We start from the raw sequence: 20560 nt of genomic DNA on the forward strand, positions 1-20560 counted from the left end.
ATTTCTCAGAACAAGAATAGACTGACGAGTTTCAGAAGAAAGTTATTTGTTTCTGGCCATTTTGAGCCTGTAAACGAACCCATAATTGCTGATGCTCCAGATACTCAACTAGTCTCAAGAAGCCCAGTTTTATTGCCTCTTTAATCAGCACAACAGTTTTCAGCTGTGCTAACATAATTGCAAAAGGGTTTTCTAATGATCAATTAGCCTTTTAAAATGATCAACTTGGATTAGCAAACACAACGTGCCATTGGACACAGGACTGATGGTTGCTGATAATTGGCCTCTGTACGCCTATGTAGATATTCCATTAAATATCAGCCGTTTCCAGCTACAATAGCCATTTACAACATTAACAATGTCTACACTGTATTTCTGATCAATTTAATGTTATTTTAATGGACAAAAAAATTGCATTTCTTTTGAAAACAAGGACATTTCTAAGTGACCCCAAACTTTTGAACGGTAGTGTACATATTTCAAATACATGTAACAGAGCTAATGCCCATCTCTGACCTTAACCCTAACCTTAACCATAACCTCTAACACTAACCCCTAGCCTAGCTAACATTAGCCACCTAGCTAACGTTAGCATTAGCCACCTAGCTAACGTTAGCCACAACAAATTGGAATTCGTAACATATTGTACGAATTGCAAATCGTAAGATATCATACGAATTGTAACAGATCATACAAATTGTAATTCATAACATATCATGCTAAATGGATGATGAACATCCATAAATGAATACTTACAATACCAAATGTAACATATCATACTAATATGCATTTCACATATTTTCGTTTGCTATATTACGTCTACCCCTGAGTCCAGGTTGGATTTATATAGCCAACTCCTCAGCTGCCTGGATTTCCCAGATTTCGACCGGTCGGGAAGAGCTCAAAGCGCATAGGATTTGACAGATGTTCGAAACGGATAAACTGCCCCGCAAAGAAGAGAGTATTGGCGAGCATTTCGGATTTACATAGTAGTAGCCTATATACGACAAAATGTCTGGACAAAATAGTGCGAATCCGTGTAATAAATTCCAAGCCAACATTTTTTATAAAAGTAAATGTCAGAACTGCTTCAAGTCTCAGGAGCTGCATCTTCCGACTGATCATTGTAAGGACCAGGTAAGTGAACAAACACATTTTATGTTTTTATAGTTTTAATACTTTGGCTATTAGTCTTCTGAATGTTGATGACAGATAGGCATGCACTCAATGTTATATCAGACAGAGACATTCCTTCATATTGTGTCAGGTATCACGTTCATTAGTGAAATTGAATGAACAGACACAATATCTTACATGTTGTAGAAAATGAACCAATTTGACTGAATGGCCCCAATGCATGAGTCAAATATTTGTCACCACATGCCTCACACACTTTTGTAAAGAGACCTCAACTGTCAGCACTCAGCATGCCATATGTTACAACAGGTTATTATTCTTTCAGAAAACATATACACCATTGCTATCTGGTCCTTTTGTGCTCATCTCTGTGTGCCTTGTACATTTAGAGCCATTGTTCAATGGGCCTCAGCTAAGTAAGCTCCTGTTTTAAAGCATCTGATTCAGGTGTGAAGGTTAAGTATAAAGTATTCAAGTCTGTTGGAATTTGTTTTTGAGGAAAGAATTGTCTCATGTTGAGAAGCTATCTCATGTTGAGAAGCACTCATAACACAAGGAACAACACTCTCTGACTAAGAGTTGAGTAAGTTGAGTAACTGGCAGAGAGTCAGAACATTCCAGTCTTTGGGGACATCTCAAATAGAGCAGTTTATCTTCTCTTTTCCATGTCAACAAGATTACCCCTGCCTCTTATTTCTGACCTATTGCATGGACATACTTAATATGTTGACACATTTTGTAAATGCAGCATAGCACTATAAGAACACTGAAGCACGAACTGGCACTGGCTAAACCAACATGAACATTCCCTAAAAATATAGGATTGTTATTCCTTTGTCATTCAAAACGTGAATGAAAGAGTATTGATGCTCCCTGCCAGAAAAAGCCAAGCTCCATAGGATGGCATAGAAAAACTATTTCATGGGATAGAACCTTCACAGGTTAAGATCAAGTAGGCTTATTTGAGATCAGATCCTGAGCATTTTGCATCTCTGAGGACCCAACTCATTTCTCCTTGTGTTCCCATTCTTGACAGGCCAAACCCATCTATGGAGGCTGGCTCTGCTTGGCTCCTGAGGGGACAGACTTTGACAATCCAATTCAGAGGTCAAGGGTAAGAGAATGAAAATAACTTTCTATTCTTGGACTATGTTGTACACAAACATATCAATCGCACTAGACTATATTCTGATAAACCTACAAGTTATTCAATATTTTAACATTATCCATAACAACTCTATCTCTAAATGGCAGAAATGGCAGCGTCGATTCTTCATCCTGTATGAACATGGCAGCTTGAGCTTTGCACTGGACAAGTTGGTAAGATATTCTGTATTTGAACACACCAAAAAGCTAAGCAAACTAGACCAGCCAACATAAATAGAGGTGAACTACAGTAAATTGTCCTGATGTATGTTTTAATGTTTTATGAGTGGATTCAATGCATCTTTTGGCCAGATGTTGTGTGTAGCACCAGAGCAGATGACTTGGGCTTAATCTCTCCTCTAATGCCACATCCCCCTCTCCCACTGATCTTCTGAAACCTCCTCCTCTGCTCTCTTTCATGTCACTCTATATAGCCTATATTAAAACTCAGTTGTAACGGGTAACGTCTTGTTCATGATGACCTTTAACCCTCCAAATGATAATTATATATTTTTTGTTATATTTAAAGATGGTGTACTAAAGATACCATGATTAGCATCATAATCTGTGCCAGAATTTCCAGTCAGACAAAATGATTGACATTGTGTATCATTCCTTTAGACAAGCACTCTGCCACAAGGCACAGTGAACATGAATCTGTGTACAGAGGTGATTGACGCAGAGCCTAAGACAGGCCAGAAGAACGCTTTGTGCGTCATCACACCTGAACAGGAGTTGTTTATCCGGGGGGAGAACAAGGAGATCATCAATGGGTCAGTAATACTTATTTGATATTACAGTGTGATATGATATCACTCCTGACTTAACTTCTCTGATATTACAGTATGATACGGTATCACTCCTGACTTAACTTCTCTGATATTACAGTGTGATACGGTATCACTCCTGACTTAACTTCTCTGATATTACAGTGTGATACGGTATCACTCCTGACTTAACTTCTCTGATATTACAGTGTGATACGGTATCACTCCTGACTTAAGTTCTCTGATATTACAGTGTGATACGGTATCACTCCTGACTTAACTTCTCTGATATTACAGTGTGATACGGTATCACTCCTGACTTAACTTCTCTGATATTACGGTGTGATACGGTATCACTCCTGACTTAACTTCTCTGATATTACAGTGTGATACGGTATCACTCCTGACTTAACTTCTCTGTAAATTCTAGTATTTGATGGACAATACTTTGAATCCCTGTCCTGTCCGTGTTGTTTTGCTTTTACCAGCTGGAGTGAACAACTAGTTGTTTACCCACGGACCTATAAGCAGAATCAGAAGAAGAAACGTAAAGTAGAACCCACTACTTCCCAGGTGACAACTTCTTCTTTTCATAACATTGTGACCAAGATACCTGGTCACCGGTGGCCTAAATACATGTTTGAAAATACTGCAGAAAAATATGTCAACTATATGTCAACGATGTGTTATGCCTTTACACATTATGATAATGAGGATGTTATTGTGTTCCATCAGGAGCCCAGCCCAGCAAAGATGGCTGCCACTGAGCCCAGTTTCTCAGTCATGGAAAGTGGTGACCCTCGCTCCAGCCTGTGGCAGGGAGAGCGGCCTGGTGGGGGTCCGGATGCGGCCCCTGTCTGGACTGTGACAGATACTGATCCCCCGGGCCTGGACGAGACCCCTGCAGGTGTGGAGGAAAGACACCAGCCAACACACATACACACACACACTCAGACAGGCTTTCATGTCTGTCAGACATTCACAGCCATTTCCTGCCCTCTAACACTTTCTTAACTTACTGCAGGTGGTCATGCATACAGGATGAGAATGTTGGCCTTTATTAGTGGACAGATTAATTATCAGTGTAGTAGTTATTTAAAGACTAGAAAAGGATACAAGGCTCATGGTAAACAATATTCTCTAAAATATTTCACAGACACAACTAAGATGAATTATGCGAGCAGAGCAGACATTTCTCTTAATAGCGGTCATGTGATGAACGGTAAGTGCACACTAACTATGTGGAGGCAGACTTATTGGTGTGTCTGGACCTAGGTTATAACAGAGAGCAGGACCAACTCCTGTAGTGTAGACTGCCTGTAGGGGACTTCATTAGGCTGATGTAGGTTACAGATATTAGAGCTGCTTTTCCATGGCTTGGGAGCAGATGAAACGGAAAACAAACTATAGGCATCTCTTTAATGAGCTGTGGTCCGCTAGGTGCAACTTTAGAGTGACACTATGTAGTGGTGTCCCTCAAATGTCTACTATGGTCAAAGGTGACACTTCCTTAGATGGGAGACATTATATTGACTATCTGACCAGATTCCTCATATAACAAGTCTTAAAAGTTAGATTTTTCAGAACAGGATTCTCATAAAAATCTTGCCACTGTCCTGCTATTTGTGTTTCGGTCCACAAGCAATGACCTGCAGTATCACGCAAAACATAGACCTAACCTGTGCAGTCACTGAGAAAAGTGTCTGAAAACAACCCTCTTTATTTAATAACTCTCCTCAGGTCATGATTCCCTCTACCTCCCTTCAGCCTCCAGTGACTCCCTGACCTTTGACAGTAGTCTGCGACTCTCCAACGGCTCCTGTATCAGTAGCTCTGTGAGTTCCCTGGACTCTGTGGCTAGCGAGGGGACTGACACCAGCAGCGACAGCCAGCCCACAGAGCCTACGCCATACAGAGGCCTCCCACCTGCCAACAAGAACAACAGGGCAGAGAGAAGGTGAGAATCATGGAGCAGAAATTTAATCAGTTGTGTCTGATATTGGGAGATCTATAATGAACGCAACGTTCTTGGACATTAGTTAAAATGTTATTTATTTGGTTTTGTATTTGTTGTGTGTCGTCATGCGAATGCTAACAGGCATAAAACTGGTTTGGCAGGGGCTAGGACCAAATGTGCTAGCAATTAGCACTAAAGGACAGCAGATGCCTCACTGTTTCTCGCTGTATAAAATGGTACACACATTACACACAGCCCAACAGCACATCAAAGACCCATATCCTTCCATTAGGGAGGTAACGCTTTTTAAATATAGCTTATAGAAGCACTCCCAGTTTGTGCCCTAACTAACAGCATATATAGTATTTGGGCTATGTGACGGGAATACCTCCTTGGTCTGTGTGTTTCATTCATTGCCTTCTAGGGACAGACAGAATCCTTGCCCCGAATAAGGCCTTGAAATTCTTAAAGGATTGTGTAATTAGATATTTTTCAGGAATTCTATTTCTGAGTTCCTCACAAACTGCCAGTCAACAGAAAGTAGGAGAAATGTCAAAGCAAGACATTATACTGACTGAGGGCACAGTATTATGTTTGTGCCAACTCATACAGATACACACATGCCTCAACAGGAATTTACCATCCCTGTTATAACAGGAGAGATGCTACACCCTCAGTTTATTAAAGATTCGCTTTTGTGGTTATATATACAAACTTTCAATATCAGATTCCTTCTAGGGAATTCCATCTATGTAGTATCTGCTCTCTTTCTAAACAAAACATGACACTGGAGGTGAAGTGCACACTTCCGACTCAACAATAGCACTAGATGGATGTAGGTGACATGGATGTCGTCAGGCTAGGCCCAGTTTGGGAGTACAGAGCAAGCGGTGGTGACATAATTCAGCTGTCATCCTGACATTGTTCCTGCTGGAAGTGATGTCACAGCCCACCTGTGATGGGCCATGGAGGATGCCATGGCTGTTTGGTGAATGACAGACCTGATTTTCCTGCTTTTCAGCTGTTACAATGAGCCAGGGAAGGCTGGGAAGAGTGCTGTGGGAGAGGACCTGGGTCAGGCTGGATCCAGGAAGGGCAGGAGTGAAGCTCGCAGCAACCAGAGAGAGGTATTAGTCACACCATCCCAGTCTTTTTACACTGCAATCCGTCCTCCCAGTCACTCCCTGTAAGGCTTGTCACATTCCTCCACTATAACACCATCACTCAAACCACACCTCATAATCCAAAGAGTAACCATAGCATTAAAAAGAACAACACCTGTTACCCACCAGGAGGGCCCAAGGCAAGCATTGCCCTTTTGGCAGACCCCTTTAGGACAGTGTCCAATGAATACAGATATAGATTACACATCATTGATGGAGTCCATCATTGTTAAGGTAACGTACACATGTACACCGCACATCTGGTCCCGCTAGTTCTCCATTGGGCTTGTTTGGACATGACTCATAAGACCAGGTGTTGGAGAGGCAAAGACGTCACCTCACACGTTTCGGCCCTGGCCTGATTGCATAGTGTGTAAGGCTCATGGACAGGGATGAAGCGGTACTCTTACATTCCACACTGTCAGGTGTGTGTGTGTGCCACGTGTGTCAATGTATGTGTGTTTAGTTCCGTACCGAAATGCAGGTGATGAGAGTGGCATGACTAAGTCAGTCCTCCCATCAGCCGTGTTGAGGCATGTGTGCGTGTGAGTAAGACAGAGAGAAGAAGGTGAATAATTCACTACTGTGTTTTGTTCTCTAACTAAACTGGTTTTAATGCTCTGACGGGGCTCCATATGCACTTCATGTTGTGTGTTGTAATCTCAGAATGGCATTCCTCTTAGACACATTTTCCATTTACCCTAAACATGGATACTATGTAATTAGGGATCTGCCTGTGAGACCCAGACAAACCTCTGCTAACTCATAACAGTTATGGTATCTTACAGTACAATGTCCCAGACAAACCTCTGCTAACTCATAACAGTTATGGTATCTTACAGTACAATGTCCCAGACAAACCTCTGCTAACTCATAACAGTTATGGTATCTTACAGTACAATGCCACCCAAGGCTTTCATATCCTATCTATATACTGCTGCTTTAATTGACATCAGAATCAAAGGAAGGCAAAGGACAGATATTTTAACTGTGAGTTGTTGTATCTGTAGGGAGCTGTTGTATCTGTAGGGAGCTGTTGTATCTGTAGGGAGCTGTTGTATCTGTAGGGAGCTGTTGTATCTGTAGAGAGCTGCTGTTGTATCTGTAGGGAGCTGCTGTTGTATCTGTAGGGAGCTGCTGTTGTATCTGTAGGGAGCTGTTGTATCTGTAGGGACCTGTTGTATCTGTAGGGAGCTGTTGTATCTGTAGGGACCTGTTGTATCTGTAGGGAGCTGCTGTTGTATCTGTAGGGAGCTGTTGTATCTGTAGGGAGCTGTTGTATCTGTAGGGAGCTGTTGTATCTTTAGGGAGCTGCTGTTGTATCTGTAGGGAGCTGTTGTATCTGTAGGGAGCTGCTATATCTGTAGGGAGCTGCTGTATCTGTAGGGAGCTGCTGTTGTATCTGTAGGGATCTGTTGTATCTGTAGGGAGCTGTTGTATCTGTAGGGAGCTGCTGTATCTGTAGGGAGCTGCTGTATCTGTAGGGAGCTGCTGTTGTATCTGTAGGGAGCTGTTGTATCTGTAGGGAGCTGTTGTATCTGTAGGGAGCTGTTGTATCTGTAGGGATCTGCTGTTGTATCTGTAGGGAGCTGTTGTATCTGTAGGGAGCTGTTGTATCTGTAGGGAGCTGTTGTATCTGTAGGGAGCTGTTGTATCTGTAGGGAGCTGCTGTTGTATCTGTAGGGAGCTGTTGTATCTGTAGGGAGCTGTTGTATCTGTAGGGAGCTGCTGTATCTGTAGGGAGCTGCTGTATCTGTAGGGAGCTGCTGTTGTATCTGTAGGGAGCTGTTGTATCTGTAGGGAGCTGTTGTATCTGTAGGGAGCTGTTGTATCTGTAGGGAGCTGTTGTATCTGTAGGGAGCTGTTGTATCTGTAGGGAGCTGTTGTATCTGTAGGGAGCTGTTGTATCTGTAGGGAGTTGTTGTATCTGTAGAGAGCTGTTGTATCTGTAGAGAGCTGTTGTATCTGTAGGGAGCTGTTGTAGCTGTAGGGAGCTGTTGTATCTGTAGGGAGCTGCTGTTGTATCTGTAGGGAGCTGTTGTATCTGTAGGGAGCTGCTATATCTGTAGGGAGCTGCTGTATCTGTAGGGAGCTGCTGTTGTATCTGTAGGGATCTGTTGTATCTGTAGGGAGCTGTTGTATCTGTAGGGAGCTGCTGTATCTGTAGGGAGCTGCTGTATCTGTAGGGAGCTGCTGTATCTGTAGGGAGCTGCTGTTGTATCTGTAGGGAGCTGTTGTATCTGTAGGGAGCTGTTGTATCTGTAGGGAGCTGCTGTTGTATCTGTAGGGAGCTGTTGTATCTGTAGGGAGCTGTTGTATCTGTAGGGAGCTGTTGTATCTGTAGGGAGCTGCTGTTGTATCTGTAGGGAGCTGTTGTATCTGTAGGGAGCTGTTGTATCTGTAGGGAGCTGCTGTTGTATCTGTAGGGAGCTGCTGTATCTGTAGGGAGCTGCTGTATCTGTAGGGAGCTGCTGTTGTATCTGTAGGGAGCTGTTGTATCTGTAGGGAGCTGTTGTATCTGTAGGGAGCTGTTGTATCTGTAGGGAGCTGTTGTATCTGTAGGGAGCTGTTGTATCTGTAGGGAGCTGCTGTTGGTCATGTGTTTGAAGCTGGGCACTACCACTGTACAGTATCTCCTGAGCCAAGTGCACATCTGTTTGTGAAATGACAGTCACCATGTTCTCAGACTGGCTCCTGGTGATTAAGGTGGTGACCAAAGCATAAGTACCAGTCTGTCTACTCCTGACAACAACAAATACATGACCAGCATTTAGGATTAACAGTACAGTATAGAACACATGTACAGTCCATACTGGTACACAGTATGCACGTTGTACTAGATGTAGAAAACATACTGTTGATGTCACAGGAGGCTGCTGAGGGGAGGACGGCTCATAATAATGTCTGGAATGGAGTAAATGGAATGGTATCGAACACGTGTTTGATACCATTCCATTAATTCCGTTCCAGCCATTACTATGAGCCTGTCCTCTCCAATTAAGGTGCAACCGGCCGCTTGTAGTTGATGTTTCACAGACTACTGCTGGTGTACTGTATATCTTTCTGTTTATATTATGAGATACTGTATGAACTGTTGAACCCAGTAATATGATTTAGTTAGACACACCATACACAGCATGGCCATCCCATGGGGTCAAAGGTTGAATGTTTAATCTCTGATTAAATATACAGTCTCCCTCTGTAGGATTTTCCTCTTAAATTCCTGCCCGGCGGAACATCTTATCCCATGTGATAATTTATGTTCCTTCAGTTCCAGTGTTTTTTTGGGGGGTATTGGAATTAGAGGTCAAATGCCTGTTCAGAGTTCACTCTGTCCCCCAGGCTCAGATTCCCCAGATAGTCCTACTTCCCTTTTCCCATCCTATCCTAGGGAAAAGGGACTTCATCGGAAGACAGCAACAGTCCAGAATGGTCAGTGTTTGTCGCCAGGAGGCTAGTTCACACTGCTGCAGGGAGCAGAGTTCTCTCCCTGATGTTACTGTTATGTGTCCTTGGATAGTTTTCTATGAAAATAGCTGGGCACAGACAAAGAATGTTCTGTATTTACTGAAGTCATTTTTTATTTATTACGTAAGAGTGAAAAGAATGAGGCTTTTGAAGGCTCAAGTAAATGAGAAGAAAATCTTGTTTCATATGGTGCCGCTGACTCTAGTTTCATTTAGCGGTGGCTAATCTAGACTTAAAAGGGACTCTCTGATGTGTTGTTAGAGCTATTTAGTTAGCCAGGATGAAACCCAATATGAGGTAGCTTTGGTAGGTAACAGACAGGGATGTGGGAATCTTGTCAAGACAGATTTGGGACTTTTAACATCCCTGGGCTTGTGAGACTGGATGCCAGGGGCCATCAGGGATAATACAGCCTCCAAAGTATTTTCATACACTCCCCAGCCAAGCCCAGTCACCAGAGTGGAACTCATTCTTAATGTGAGTAAGGTTTAATAGCCCCTGTATAAAGAGCAGTTCCTCTCTCCTGCTGTGACACAGCCTTACATCTCACAACACTGCCTGCCAGAGACCTGCCATGACTCGTAGGTTCTCTGCTTGATACAATGCACACGTCCAAGCTGTCTCAGTCATGATAGAGTAAAGGGGAAAAAAAAGAATCTCATTTTTTATTTGCAGCAAGCTTACAGTAATACAGGATATGATCACATTTGCTAACCCATTTTACACCTTCTACATTGTTACTTCAGTAATTGATAGTGTCCTGTTGTTACACCCAGAAACTGCAGTCGTGTGGAGATCTAAGCCCAGGTCAACTCACCATCCCTCCTCCTCAGAGAAGAGCTAAGTCACTGGACCGCAGGACCTCGGAGTCTGTCATGACTGTGAGTGGTTGTTACTTTTGGAATTCCTGTGCACTGAAGGCATGGGGTCAAGTTGTAAAACATGTCAGAAAACTGTCACAGTTCAAACAAGGATGCTCTCATAATTCAAACAAGTATAAATGAAAGCCCCAAGTGGATTGACAGCAGTTTACTTTTATGTTGAAGTGTCTGAAAACAACTGTATGACCGTGCCTCATTGGCCTCCTGACTAACTTACTATCTTATCTTCCTTACAGCCTGATTTGCTGAACTTCAAGAAAGGGTGGATGGTGAAACTGGATAAAGGGGATCAGGTATAGGAATGGACAGATCAAGAATGTGTTTTACTTCACTGAACACCTTCCCACATTTCTACCCCAAAGGCACATGGATGCTGAATGTGTGCATGTACATTTAGTGATTTTGAAGGTGCTGTGGGTCCTTGCTATGAAGGTGAAGCCTGACTGTTCAAATGTATTATGTAGGTTTCTGTATCTACTATCCCTTATAATGTATTTCTGCTCCCCTCTAGTGGAGGAAATACTGGTTTGTGCTGTCAGCTGACAGTCTGAGGTACTACAAGGATTCCCTTGCAGAGGAGGCAAGTTCATGTTCATTTTCATTTTTACTCAATGCAGTGCACACAGAGATGTGATTTTGTGATGACAGAGAAACATGTTGTTGGTATTTTCTCATCCCAAGTCTTGAATTGATGTTTGTCATCTTCTCTTGTTAGAACTCAGATCTGGACGGGGAGATTGACTTGACCAAGTGTCATAATGTCTCAGAGTACCAGGTCCAGAGGAACTACGGCTTTCAGATCCATGTAAGACTAAATCTATATCTACAAAAATCTTAATCAACAGATGAATGTTGATCCATTCTATACATAAGTATCCTATACTCAATCAAAGTAATATTCATAATGTCTTCCCTCAGACCCAGAAGTGTGTCTTTACTCTGTCAGCCATGACTGCAGGGATACGGAGAAACTGGATCCAGGCCCTCATGAAGAATGTCCATCCATCTAACGCTCCTGATGTAGCCAGGTAAATGCCATCTGTCATACCACCCTCACTACTACATAGTAATACATTAGTAGCCTACCACCATTCTATAGTAGTGATGGGATGGTCTGTACCTTTGTTTAGGCAGAATGCCTCGTTTCCTCGGTCAGTAAGTATTTGTATTATTCTGTTGTGATTGTAAAGCAGCTTGCCAGTCCATAGTATCCCCTGCAGCCCATCAGAGTCCCTGGCCCTCCCTAAGCCAGACGTGACCCAGGACTCCTCCCCCTCCTCTGAGGTCCCTACAGAGAGAGTCCAGGGGCCCAAACAGAGCCGCATCCGTGAGAGGAGACGCGAAGGGCGCTCCAAGACCTTTGACTGGGCTGAGTTCAGGCCTATGGTCCTGCTAGCCTCTGAGCAGGAGGTGCAGCAGGAGGAGACAAAGGAGCCTCTTCAGATGGAGGTAGGGGACCTGGAGAGGAAGAGGAGGCGAGAGGAGAGGAGGAGGAGGTATGACAGCATGCTAGGCTTCCCTATGAGAGACATCAGTCCCAGGTCACCCAAGACTCACCAGAGGGTGCAGAGGGAGATTGAACAATGCTGGCAGCAGGTGGAGAGGACTGCCTATAGACAGGAGAAGACTGTTCCATTGTACACTGAGTCCAAGGGCAAGGATAAAGAGGATATGGGGATTCTACTGGAGACCTACAACAGGAGGGTGAGTCTGTGTATCTCAACATTATTCCTAACAGGAACAATGTTAAAGTTATGAGATGCTTTCTCTGCTGCTGGTTGGCTTAACGGTGGACGTACTGTATCTCTGTGTCTTGTGATTAAAGGTTGAGGAGTTGAAGGGCCAGTTGGCAGAGTCGGACCATTGCAGGCTTGAGCTGGAGGCTCATTTGAGCACTGCATTAGGACGTCAGCATCATGCCTCCCTGCCGGTAAGGCAAAATATATATTAGCCTATACACTGAGGGAAAAAAGTATTTGATCCCCTGCTGATTTTGTACGTTTGCCCACTGACAAAGACATGATCAGTCTATAATTTTAATGGTAGGTTTATTTGAACAGTGAGAGACAGAATAACAACAAAAAAATCCAGAAAAACGCATGTCAAAAATGTTATAAATTGATTTGCATTTTAATGAGGGAAATAAGTATTTGACCCCTCTGCAAAACATGACTTAGTACTTGGTGGCAAAACCCTTTTTGGCAATCACAGAGGTCAGACGTTTCTTGTAGTTGGCCACCAGGTTTGCACACATCTCAGAAGGGATTTTGTCCCACTCCTCTTTGCAGATCTTCTCCAAGTCATTAAGGTTTTGAGGCTGACGTTTGGCAACTCGAACCTTCAGCTCCCTCCACAGATTTTCTATGGGATTAAGGTCTGAAGACTGGCTAGGCCACTCCAGGACCTTAATGTGCTTCTTCTTGAGCCACTCCTTTGTTGCCTTGGCCGTATGTTTTGGGTCATTGTCATGCTGGAATACCCATCCACGACCCATTTTCAATGCCCTGGCTGAGGGAAGGAGGTTCTCACCCAAGATTTGACGGTACATGGCCCCGTCCATCGTCCCTTTGATGCGGTGAAGTTGTCCTGTCCCCTTAGCAGAAAAACACCCCCAAAGCATAACGTTTCCACCTCCATGTTTGACGGTGGGGATGGTGTTCTTGGGGTCATAAGCAGCATTCCTCCTCCTCCAAACACGGCGTGTTGAGTTGATGCCAAAGAGCTCAATTTTGGTCTCATCTGACCACAACACTTTTACCCAGTTCCCCTCTGAATCATTCAGATGTTCATTGGCAAACTTCAGATGGGCCTGTATATGTGCTTTCTTGAGCAGGGGGACCTTGAGGGCGCTGCAGGATTTCAGTCCTTCACGGCGTAGTGTGTTACCAATTGTTTTCTTGGTGACTATGGTCCCAGCTGCCTTGAGATCATTGACAAGATCCTCCCGTGTAGTTCTGGGCTGATTCCTCACCATTCTCATGATCATTGCAACTCCACGAGGTGAGATCTTGCATGGAGCCCCAAGCCGAGGGAGATTGACAGTTCTTTTGTATTTCTTCCATTTGCGAATAATCGCACCAACTGTTGTCACCTTCTCACCAAGCTGCTTGGCGATTGTCTTGTAGCCCATTCCAGCCTTGTGTAGGTCTACAATCTTGTCCCTGACATCCTTGGAGAGCTCTTTGGTCTTGGCCATGGTGGAGAGTTTGGAATCTGATTGATTGATTGCTTCTGTGGACAGGTGTCTTTTATACAGGTAACAAACTGAGATTAAGAGCACTCCCTTTAAGAGTGTGCTCCTAATCTCAGCTCGTTACCTGTATAAAAGACACCTGGGAGCCAGAAATCTTTCTGATTGAGAGGGGGTCAAATACTTATTTCCCTCATTAAAATGCAAATCAATTTATAACATTTTTGACATGCGTTTTTCTGGATTCTTTTGTTGTTATTCTGTCTCTCACTGTTCAAATAAACCTACCATTAAAATTATAGACTGATCATTTCTTTGTCAGTGGGCAAACGTACAAAATCAGCAGGGGATCAAATACTTTTTTCCCTCACTGTACATAGTATAGATATGCTCTATATTTCCATCTAAAATACTTCCACTTTTCAACAATGATAACTACCTAATTATACATTATTGTCTTGTCTCTTCCTGTAAGCTTGAGGCCCTGTTGTGCCCAGAAGCTGATCTTCCCTCTTTGAAAAGCCTGACTGACATGTACAGGGAGACCAGAGAGCTCCTCCAGCAACAGGAGCTGAAGAGACAGAACATACAGGAGCAGCTTGGCCTGTCCCTGTCATCAGGCCCTCTGGAGAAACACAGCTCCCCTGGAACTCACCCATCACCACCACCCAGCATCTGGCTGCATGGTACCGAGGGATACCTCCAGGAGCTGGAGAATCTGTTCCCTGACTGCTCTATATCAGTAAACACACCTGTCATGTCACCAACCTCAGACACAGAACTCTCATCTGACTCTGTGCCTCAGAATGGAAGTGAGAACAGAGAGCCTAACTCGGGCAGTGAAACCAGCTCTCAGAGACAGTTTGAAAACGGAAGCCATCAACAGACATCGATTCCAGAATCGCACACAAAGAGTTGTGCATGGAGCCCAGATTCACTGAGCATGGAGGAAACTCAGGAAAGCCTCAACAGCATGACAATAGACAACCTGCTATGCTCTGAGACACCCAGGCCCACGGAGGAGTACGTAGACCCAGACCAGGCCATCGTGATGAGGAGACTATCCCAGGAGGTAGAGCTGCTCAGCAGCCAGAACGAGGCCCTCAACCAGCGCAACCAGGAGATGCTCAACCAGCTGACAGAGGCAGACAGAGAGATAGAGAGACTGAAAGCAGAGCTTATCACTCAGTACAGTGGGCCCCAGTTCCTCCCTAGGGCGGAGCAGCACAGCCAGGCCAAAGTGGAGGGCCTGGAAAAGGAGCTGCGCAGGAGAGATCAGCAGCTCCAGGAGGCCCAGTCCCTACTAGCATCAATGGACCAGCATCTGAAGGAGACAGAGGTACAGCTGCAGCTCAGGAAGGTCACTTTCAAAGGCCTGGGCTTCCCAGCAAAAGAGGAGGAGGAAGAGGAGGATGAAGAGGAGGAAGCTGGGGAGGAGAATATCAACACACACCACCTTGGAGAGAAGGAGCGGGAACACCTTCAACAGTGTCTGCAGGCCATGGAGGCCAAGCAATTAGAGCTAGAGAGACAGCTCCAGCACACAGAACAGACCTGCAGGGAGCTGCAGACCCACAACACTGAACTCAGAGAGGCTGAGAGGTTGTACACCCAGAGAGCCATGGAGGCAGAGGCTGACACCGTAAGGTTTAATGAGGAAGTAGAGAAGGTAAGGACGGTGGAGAAAGAAAGTGGATTGAGGTGTAGCAGTGAAGGCAAATGGCAGGAGGAGGTAATATTGGTTTCAGGTGAAGAAAGGGTTCAGCAAGTGGTGGAAGGGATAATGTTGATGTCCAGAACCTTAGGGAGAGTAGCGCAGGTGATTGACAGGTCAGATATGAATGTGGTAAAGGTGCCATTAGATAGAAAGTGTGTGGAGGTGAACCAGACAGTAGTCAGGCAGTTTCACTTAGAGGAGGAGTTTTGGGGAAGGCTGTTGAACAGTTTGAAGGTCAACCCATCTCAGTCCAATGAGGATAAACTCACAGATATGATTCTAAGTCAGATTTTAGAACAGATGGTAGTGGAAAAGCAAATGCTCCTCCTAGCTCATAGTCTTTTCTCTCATAATAAGAAAGATTTAAACACAGACACTGGAGGCCTGGACAGGATGAATATATGCAGGTCTTTGAGAGACCTGGACATAATTGGAAACATAGCAGGTGAAACAGGTTCAGAAATGAAAGAGGATGATGAGAGGATATCGAATGTGTACAACCAGCATAATGACACTGATGACTTCATAAGCCGACATTTCACAGAGATCACACAGGAGAGAATTTTCCTGCTCAACCAAATCGCCTCCTCAGTCGGAGCCTCAGCCAATGATGAGCTCCAGTCCCTGGCACAAAGACTTTGTCATTTCCACAATGTAAATGAGCCCCGGTTAGCTTCCATACACTGCACCGCCATGGAAGCCTTCTCATCCTATCGTCTCAGTAGGCTTAACACTCTACACAAGAGCCAACTTCAAGAGACTCAACAGGGACTGCTCATTGCTTCTCCTTTGATGTGCAGCAGATGTGCTGGGCTGCTGAGTGAAAACCAGCAGCTTGGGGCCAGACAGTCAGACCTGGAGAGACAGTGGAGTTCCTCAGTGGGATTAGGGATGACCACCCTGAGGCAGGGAGAACACATAGACTCACAGCAAACAGACACAAAGCTACTAGACACTGCAAGTGAGCAGAAGACAGAGACGCCTGCAATAAATGCTGCAGGTAAAATGGAGGTGGAAAGCCCAAACCAGGGAGTGACTGCAGTAGAGGAAGTGTGCAGGGTTAGAAGGTGTGCGGAAGTGGTGGAGGGTGACTACCTGACTAACAGCATGGAGAGTCCAATGATAAAGGTGGAGAGTAAGCTAGATGAGGTAGAGAAAGGAATCCAGGAAGTTGATACTGATAAGGATGTAGAGGAGAGGAGCACTGCTGAACCCCATGAAGAAGCAAACACTCTGGGGGAAGAGGAGCTGGAGATTGTGTTATCATCACTGAGAGGTCGTGTGAAGGATCTGGAGGAGCAGCTGTCTGTCATGGCCGACATTAAAGCAGAGCATGATGGGAGAATGGCATCTCTCCAGCTGAAACATAAGGAGGACATAGAAAAGCTAAAGGTAGGACAACGCCCATAATAACAATTGTCAATAATCATCAATGGGATTTTTGGTAGTTCCTGAATTCACTAGAATTAAGATGTAATGAACCAACCCCAGGGAGTAGAGTGACCATTATGACAATGGATCTGTGGATGAATCACATAACAGTCCACTGCGTCTGTGTTTGTCCCTCCAGGCCACATATGAGCATGGCTTTGTCACCATGGAGGAGTCCCAGCAGAGGATCCTGGGGGAGCTGCAACACAGACACCAGCAGGACCTGCAGCGCCTGCAGATAGACACAGACAGACTGCTGGAGGAGGAGACGGCTGCCACTATCACAGGTGAGGGGGGCAGTGTGTGTGTGTGTGTGTTGTGTGTTTAAAGGTTAAACGTTTTTAGGTTATTTACAGTATGTGTTAAGGCAGAGTTTCTCAGAATATTGATAAGCTCACATTCCCATGCCACACTAATGGACTGAACATATCCCCTTTTATTGTGGCATTAGCAATTGAAGCAATGAAGAACGCTCACCGTGCCGAACTCAAGAGAGAATTACAGAGGGCATGCCATGAAAACAACAATGCAGGAGACGTGAATCTTGGAGAAATATGCAGGCAACACAGGTAAATGTACTACCTGTTGAGCTATGTGGTTGCAAATCATCAAGGAAAGCACATGGCCAGATAGTACACTGGATTGGCTGATAAACACTGAGTTTTGGACTGATAATCTTATGGCTGCTGGGCAGTGTGGCACATGCATACTACATGTCCTTGGCTCTGTATCTGTCTGTCTGTATCTGAACACACAGTGCACCTTGTGTCTAGTCTTGGCCGTGGTTTTCAGTTCACAGAATCGTGTTTTTTTGTGTGTGCACCTGTGTGTGTGTAGTGAGGAGCTGGCCTCCTGTCACAGGGAGCTGGATGTGTTGTCCCAGCAGTACTCTCTAAAGTGTCTGGAGAGCTCCCATTTAGGTCAGGCCCTGGAGGCAGAGAGACAGGCTCTGTGTCAGTGTCAGCAGGAGAACCAGGACCTCAGGACTCGCAACCAGGTCAGTCACATTGTGACCATGTACCCATCACAACTGTTTCTGCTCCAAGCCAACTAAATCGGCTGCCGGGTCCTCTGTCTTAACACACATACTGGAATGCATAACGCATACTGTTATAAACTTCATATCAGTCTGTTACAATACTCTGCAACAAAACCTTGAGGGTCCAATTTTGTCTTTGTCATCAAATACAAAGTAGCAGTGTTAGTCATGATGACTGTGGTTGTCTTTCTAGGAGCTGAGTGTCCATCTAGCTGCAGAGATCACCAGACTGTGCTCTCTGGCTAAGCAGGACGCCTTCCCTCTTAGTCAGGAGAGAGATGTGTATGAGCTGGAGGTAAGTCTTCAATAGTACTACACTGTACAATACCTATTTCTGATGTTGCTTAAGTATAAAAAAAATTGTTGGCTATAATCTTTATCTAGTCCAGTCAAGTAAAGTTTGATGTAAATTGTATGTACCGTTGACTGGTAACGCCACTAGATGTCACCCTTAGCAACATGACCAACTTACAACCTCTAAAGCATATGACATACTCATGTGCTGTACATTCTGTGCTGATCTATGGCACCTTGGTCCTCTGGTATTGTACCTGTGTCTGGGGCATCAACTGTGATTCTGTGACTGTTAGATCACCCTGCGTGTGAAGGAGTCAGAGGTGCAGTGCCTCAAGCAGAAGATCACCTCGCTCAAGGACGAACTCCAGACAGCCCACAGGGTGAGAGCACAACACAATACACACTGACAGAATAACAATAGCCTCTGTCTGTATAAATGTATGAAGAGTAGACATAAGATGGACAACATACTATTGTCATGCTATTACCATGTATTACTGTACATTTATTAGCATGGGTCATACTCTATTTACCCTGGTAATAGTGCCTGGTTATAACCTAATCCCTGTTCCCCGCAGGATAAGAGGTATGCGACAGAGACGTACAAGGACATCTACACAGAGCTGAGCATCATGAGGGCCAAGGCAGAGAGAGACCTGGGACAGCTCAGGGAGAACCTGAGGCTGGCCCACAAAGCACTGGGAGAGCTCTCACCTGCAGTGTACACAGATAATAATGGTATACATGACATTATACTGGTGGCCCGGCCTTCAGGGATTCAGAGATGAACCTCTGATGTGAAAATGACAAGGTGTTGAGTGCTGCCACTCTGAGGCCAATACCTGCATGACAGTCAAGTCTTGCTGGAAGTTTCCCCACCCACCTCTGGTTTTGGCAGCATCACCAGTCTGTATTGTATAGATGTTATTCATTGCGTAATACTGACAATTTGTGATGAACCTCATTCTGTTATGTATCTTAATAATATTGGATGTATCTGAATTCTCTGACTGTCATCTGTGCGGTTTGCTGTAGCATGTCAGTTAGTCCTTTAGATTTGTAATAACCCTTGACATTCTGTCGATTTCTTACATAAGTTAAAGAAAGAGGCTCTTATTAGAAGTCATCTTGTACAGTGGTGCAGCATAACCCTATAGAGATCTCCTTTGGGAAAAAATGTATAAGAAATATCTGAAACATCTGTTTTGCCCTTTCATGGGCTTTTACAGTGTCTCTTAGTGGTGTTGTTGTCAGTTATTCTTCCTCATACATGCGGTTTGACCTCTCAATACTAACTAGTTGGTTTTAATCCTTATACTGGAGGCAACTAATGGTTTCCATCCTTCTTTCATCCATCATATACTCCCTAGTTCTGTTAGACTGAAAAATAGAATGGACTGTCCTGGTAATGTAGCCAACATTATAGGCATGGCTGCACCTTGTGAATAATCTTCTGTATTTTTGAATGATAGAATTATGCAAGTTCAGTGAATAGTGTAATTTTCTTATATTTTCTGCATGTTTGCTAAATGTAGGAATGTCAGCGAACAAAATACTATGCCATGCCAGTATGTTAGAAAAGCTGTTGGTGATTCTTTATGTGGCCTGACAGTAATCACTTTTGAAACACAAAGCTTTACCATTATGACTTAATAGTAATGATTTCTGATATCTGTTTCTTTCTCTGTAGAGTATCAAGGAAGGTAACTGGTGCTGAACAAAGAAGAGACACAACGCACAACATGGATTGTTCATCAGTCTATCCATGTTTACACCATTTAGCACTTAGAGATCCAAAGTTATATTGTCAAACATTTTATGTCCTATCTACCGTTTCTATACTACAGAATTTTTAAAGCGAATTATTTGAGGATTCTGTATTTTTACATCATTGTATCTAAACGCACTCTACTATTTAGCCTGTCTACGTTTGTAATGCCGATTAACATTTATTTCATGACGTTTGTAAAATGTATAGAATTATTACACTGCTATGTCCAATCCAGTTACTGAATGAGGATATTTCTAAAGACAACTCAGATTAAGTTTGCCTTTCTTCCCTGTGAAATACAAGAACAATTATTTATGTACTGTCTGAGTCTATAATGTAAAAGTATTATTTGTTTGTGTATGGGTGGTTTTCTTTGGGGCGTTTATCTTGGTCCTGCTAGTACCCATTTTGCTGTTCTTTATTCCATGTCAAGTGATCTAATTATACATTAAATGTATTTATTTTTAATAAATGTGTGACCTTTTATCAGTCTGCTACTGAATAATCATCACATAATCAAATCATCACAGGACGGGGAAATATACAAAATATTCTATGAATGTATAATATTTTATTTTGAAGAAAAAAAACAAAAA

General features: G+C 43.8%; 1 protein-coding gene across 1 annotated transcript; it reads left to right on the forward strand.

Moving 5' to 3' along the window:
- The first annotated feature begins 877 nt into the window (after nt 1-877).
- On the forward strand, nt 878-20448 carry LOC311103191 (uncharacterized protein). The gene is made up of 23 exons (XM_084144741.1): nt 878-1137; nt 2174-2251; nt 2392-2457; nt 2905-3056; nt 3539-3623; nt 3786-3957; nt 4791-5007; nt 6029-6134; nt 10415-10519; nt 10756-10812; nt 11031-11099; nt 11235-11324; nt 11438-11547; nt 11710-12223; nt 12345-12449; nt 14185-16818; nt 16997-17144; nt 17309-17426; nt 17695-17854; nt 18090-18191; nt 18487-18573; nt 18772-18931; nt 19884-20448. Exons 1-23 carry the CDS (start codon nt 1012-1014, stop codon nt 19898-19900), a joined length of 5478 nt encoding a protein of 1825 aa, XP_084000867.1. The 5' UTR covers nt 878-1011; the 3' UTR covers nt 19901-20448.
- The last annotated feature ends 112 nt before the right edge of the window (nt 20449-20560 follow it).

The sequence above is a fragment of the Coregonus lavaretus genome (genome assembly GCF_964263955.1).
Source record: "Coregonus lavaretus genome assembly, chromosome: 28".
In the NCBI taxonomy this organism is placed as follows: domain Eukaryota; kingdom Metazoa; phylum Chordata; class Actinopteri; order Salmoniformes; family Salmonidae; genus Coregonus; species Coregonus lavaretus.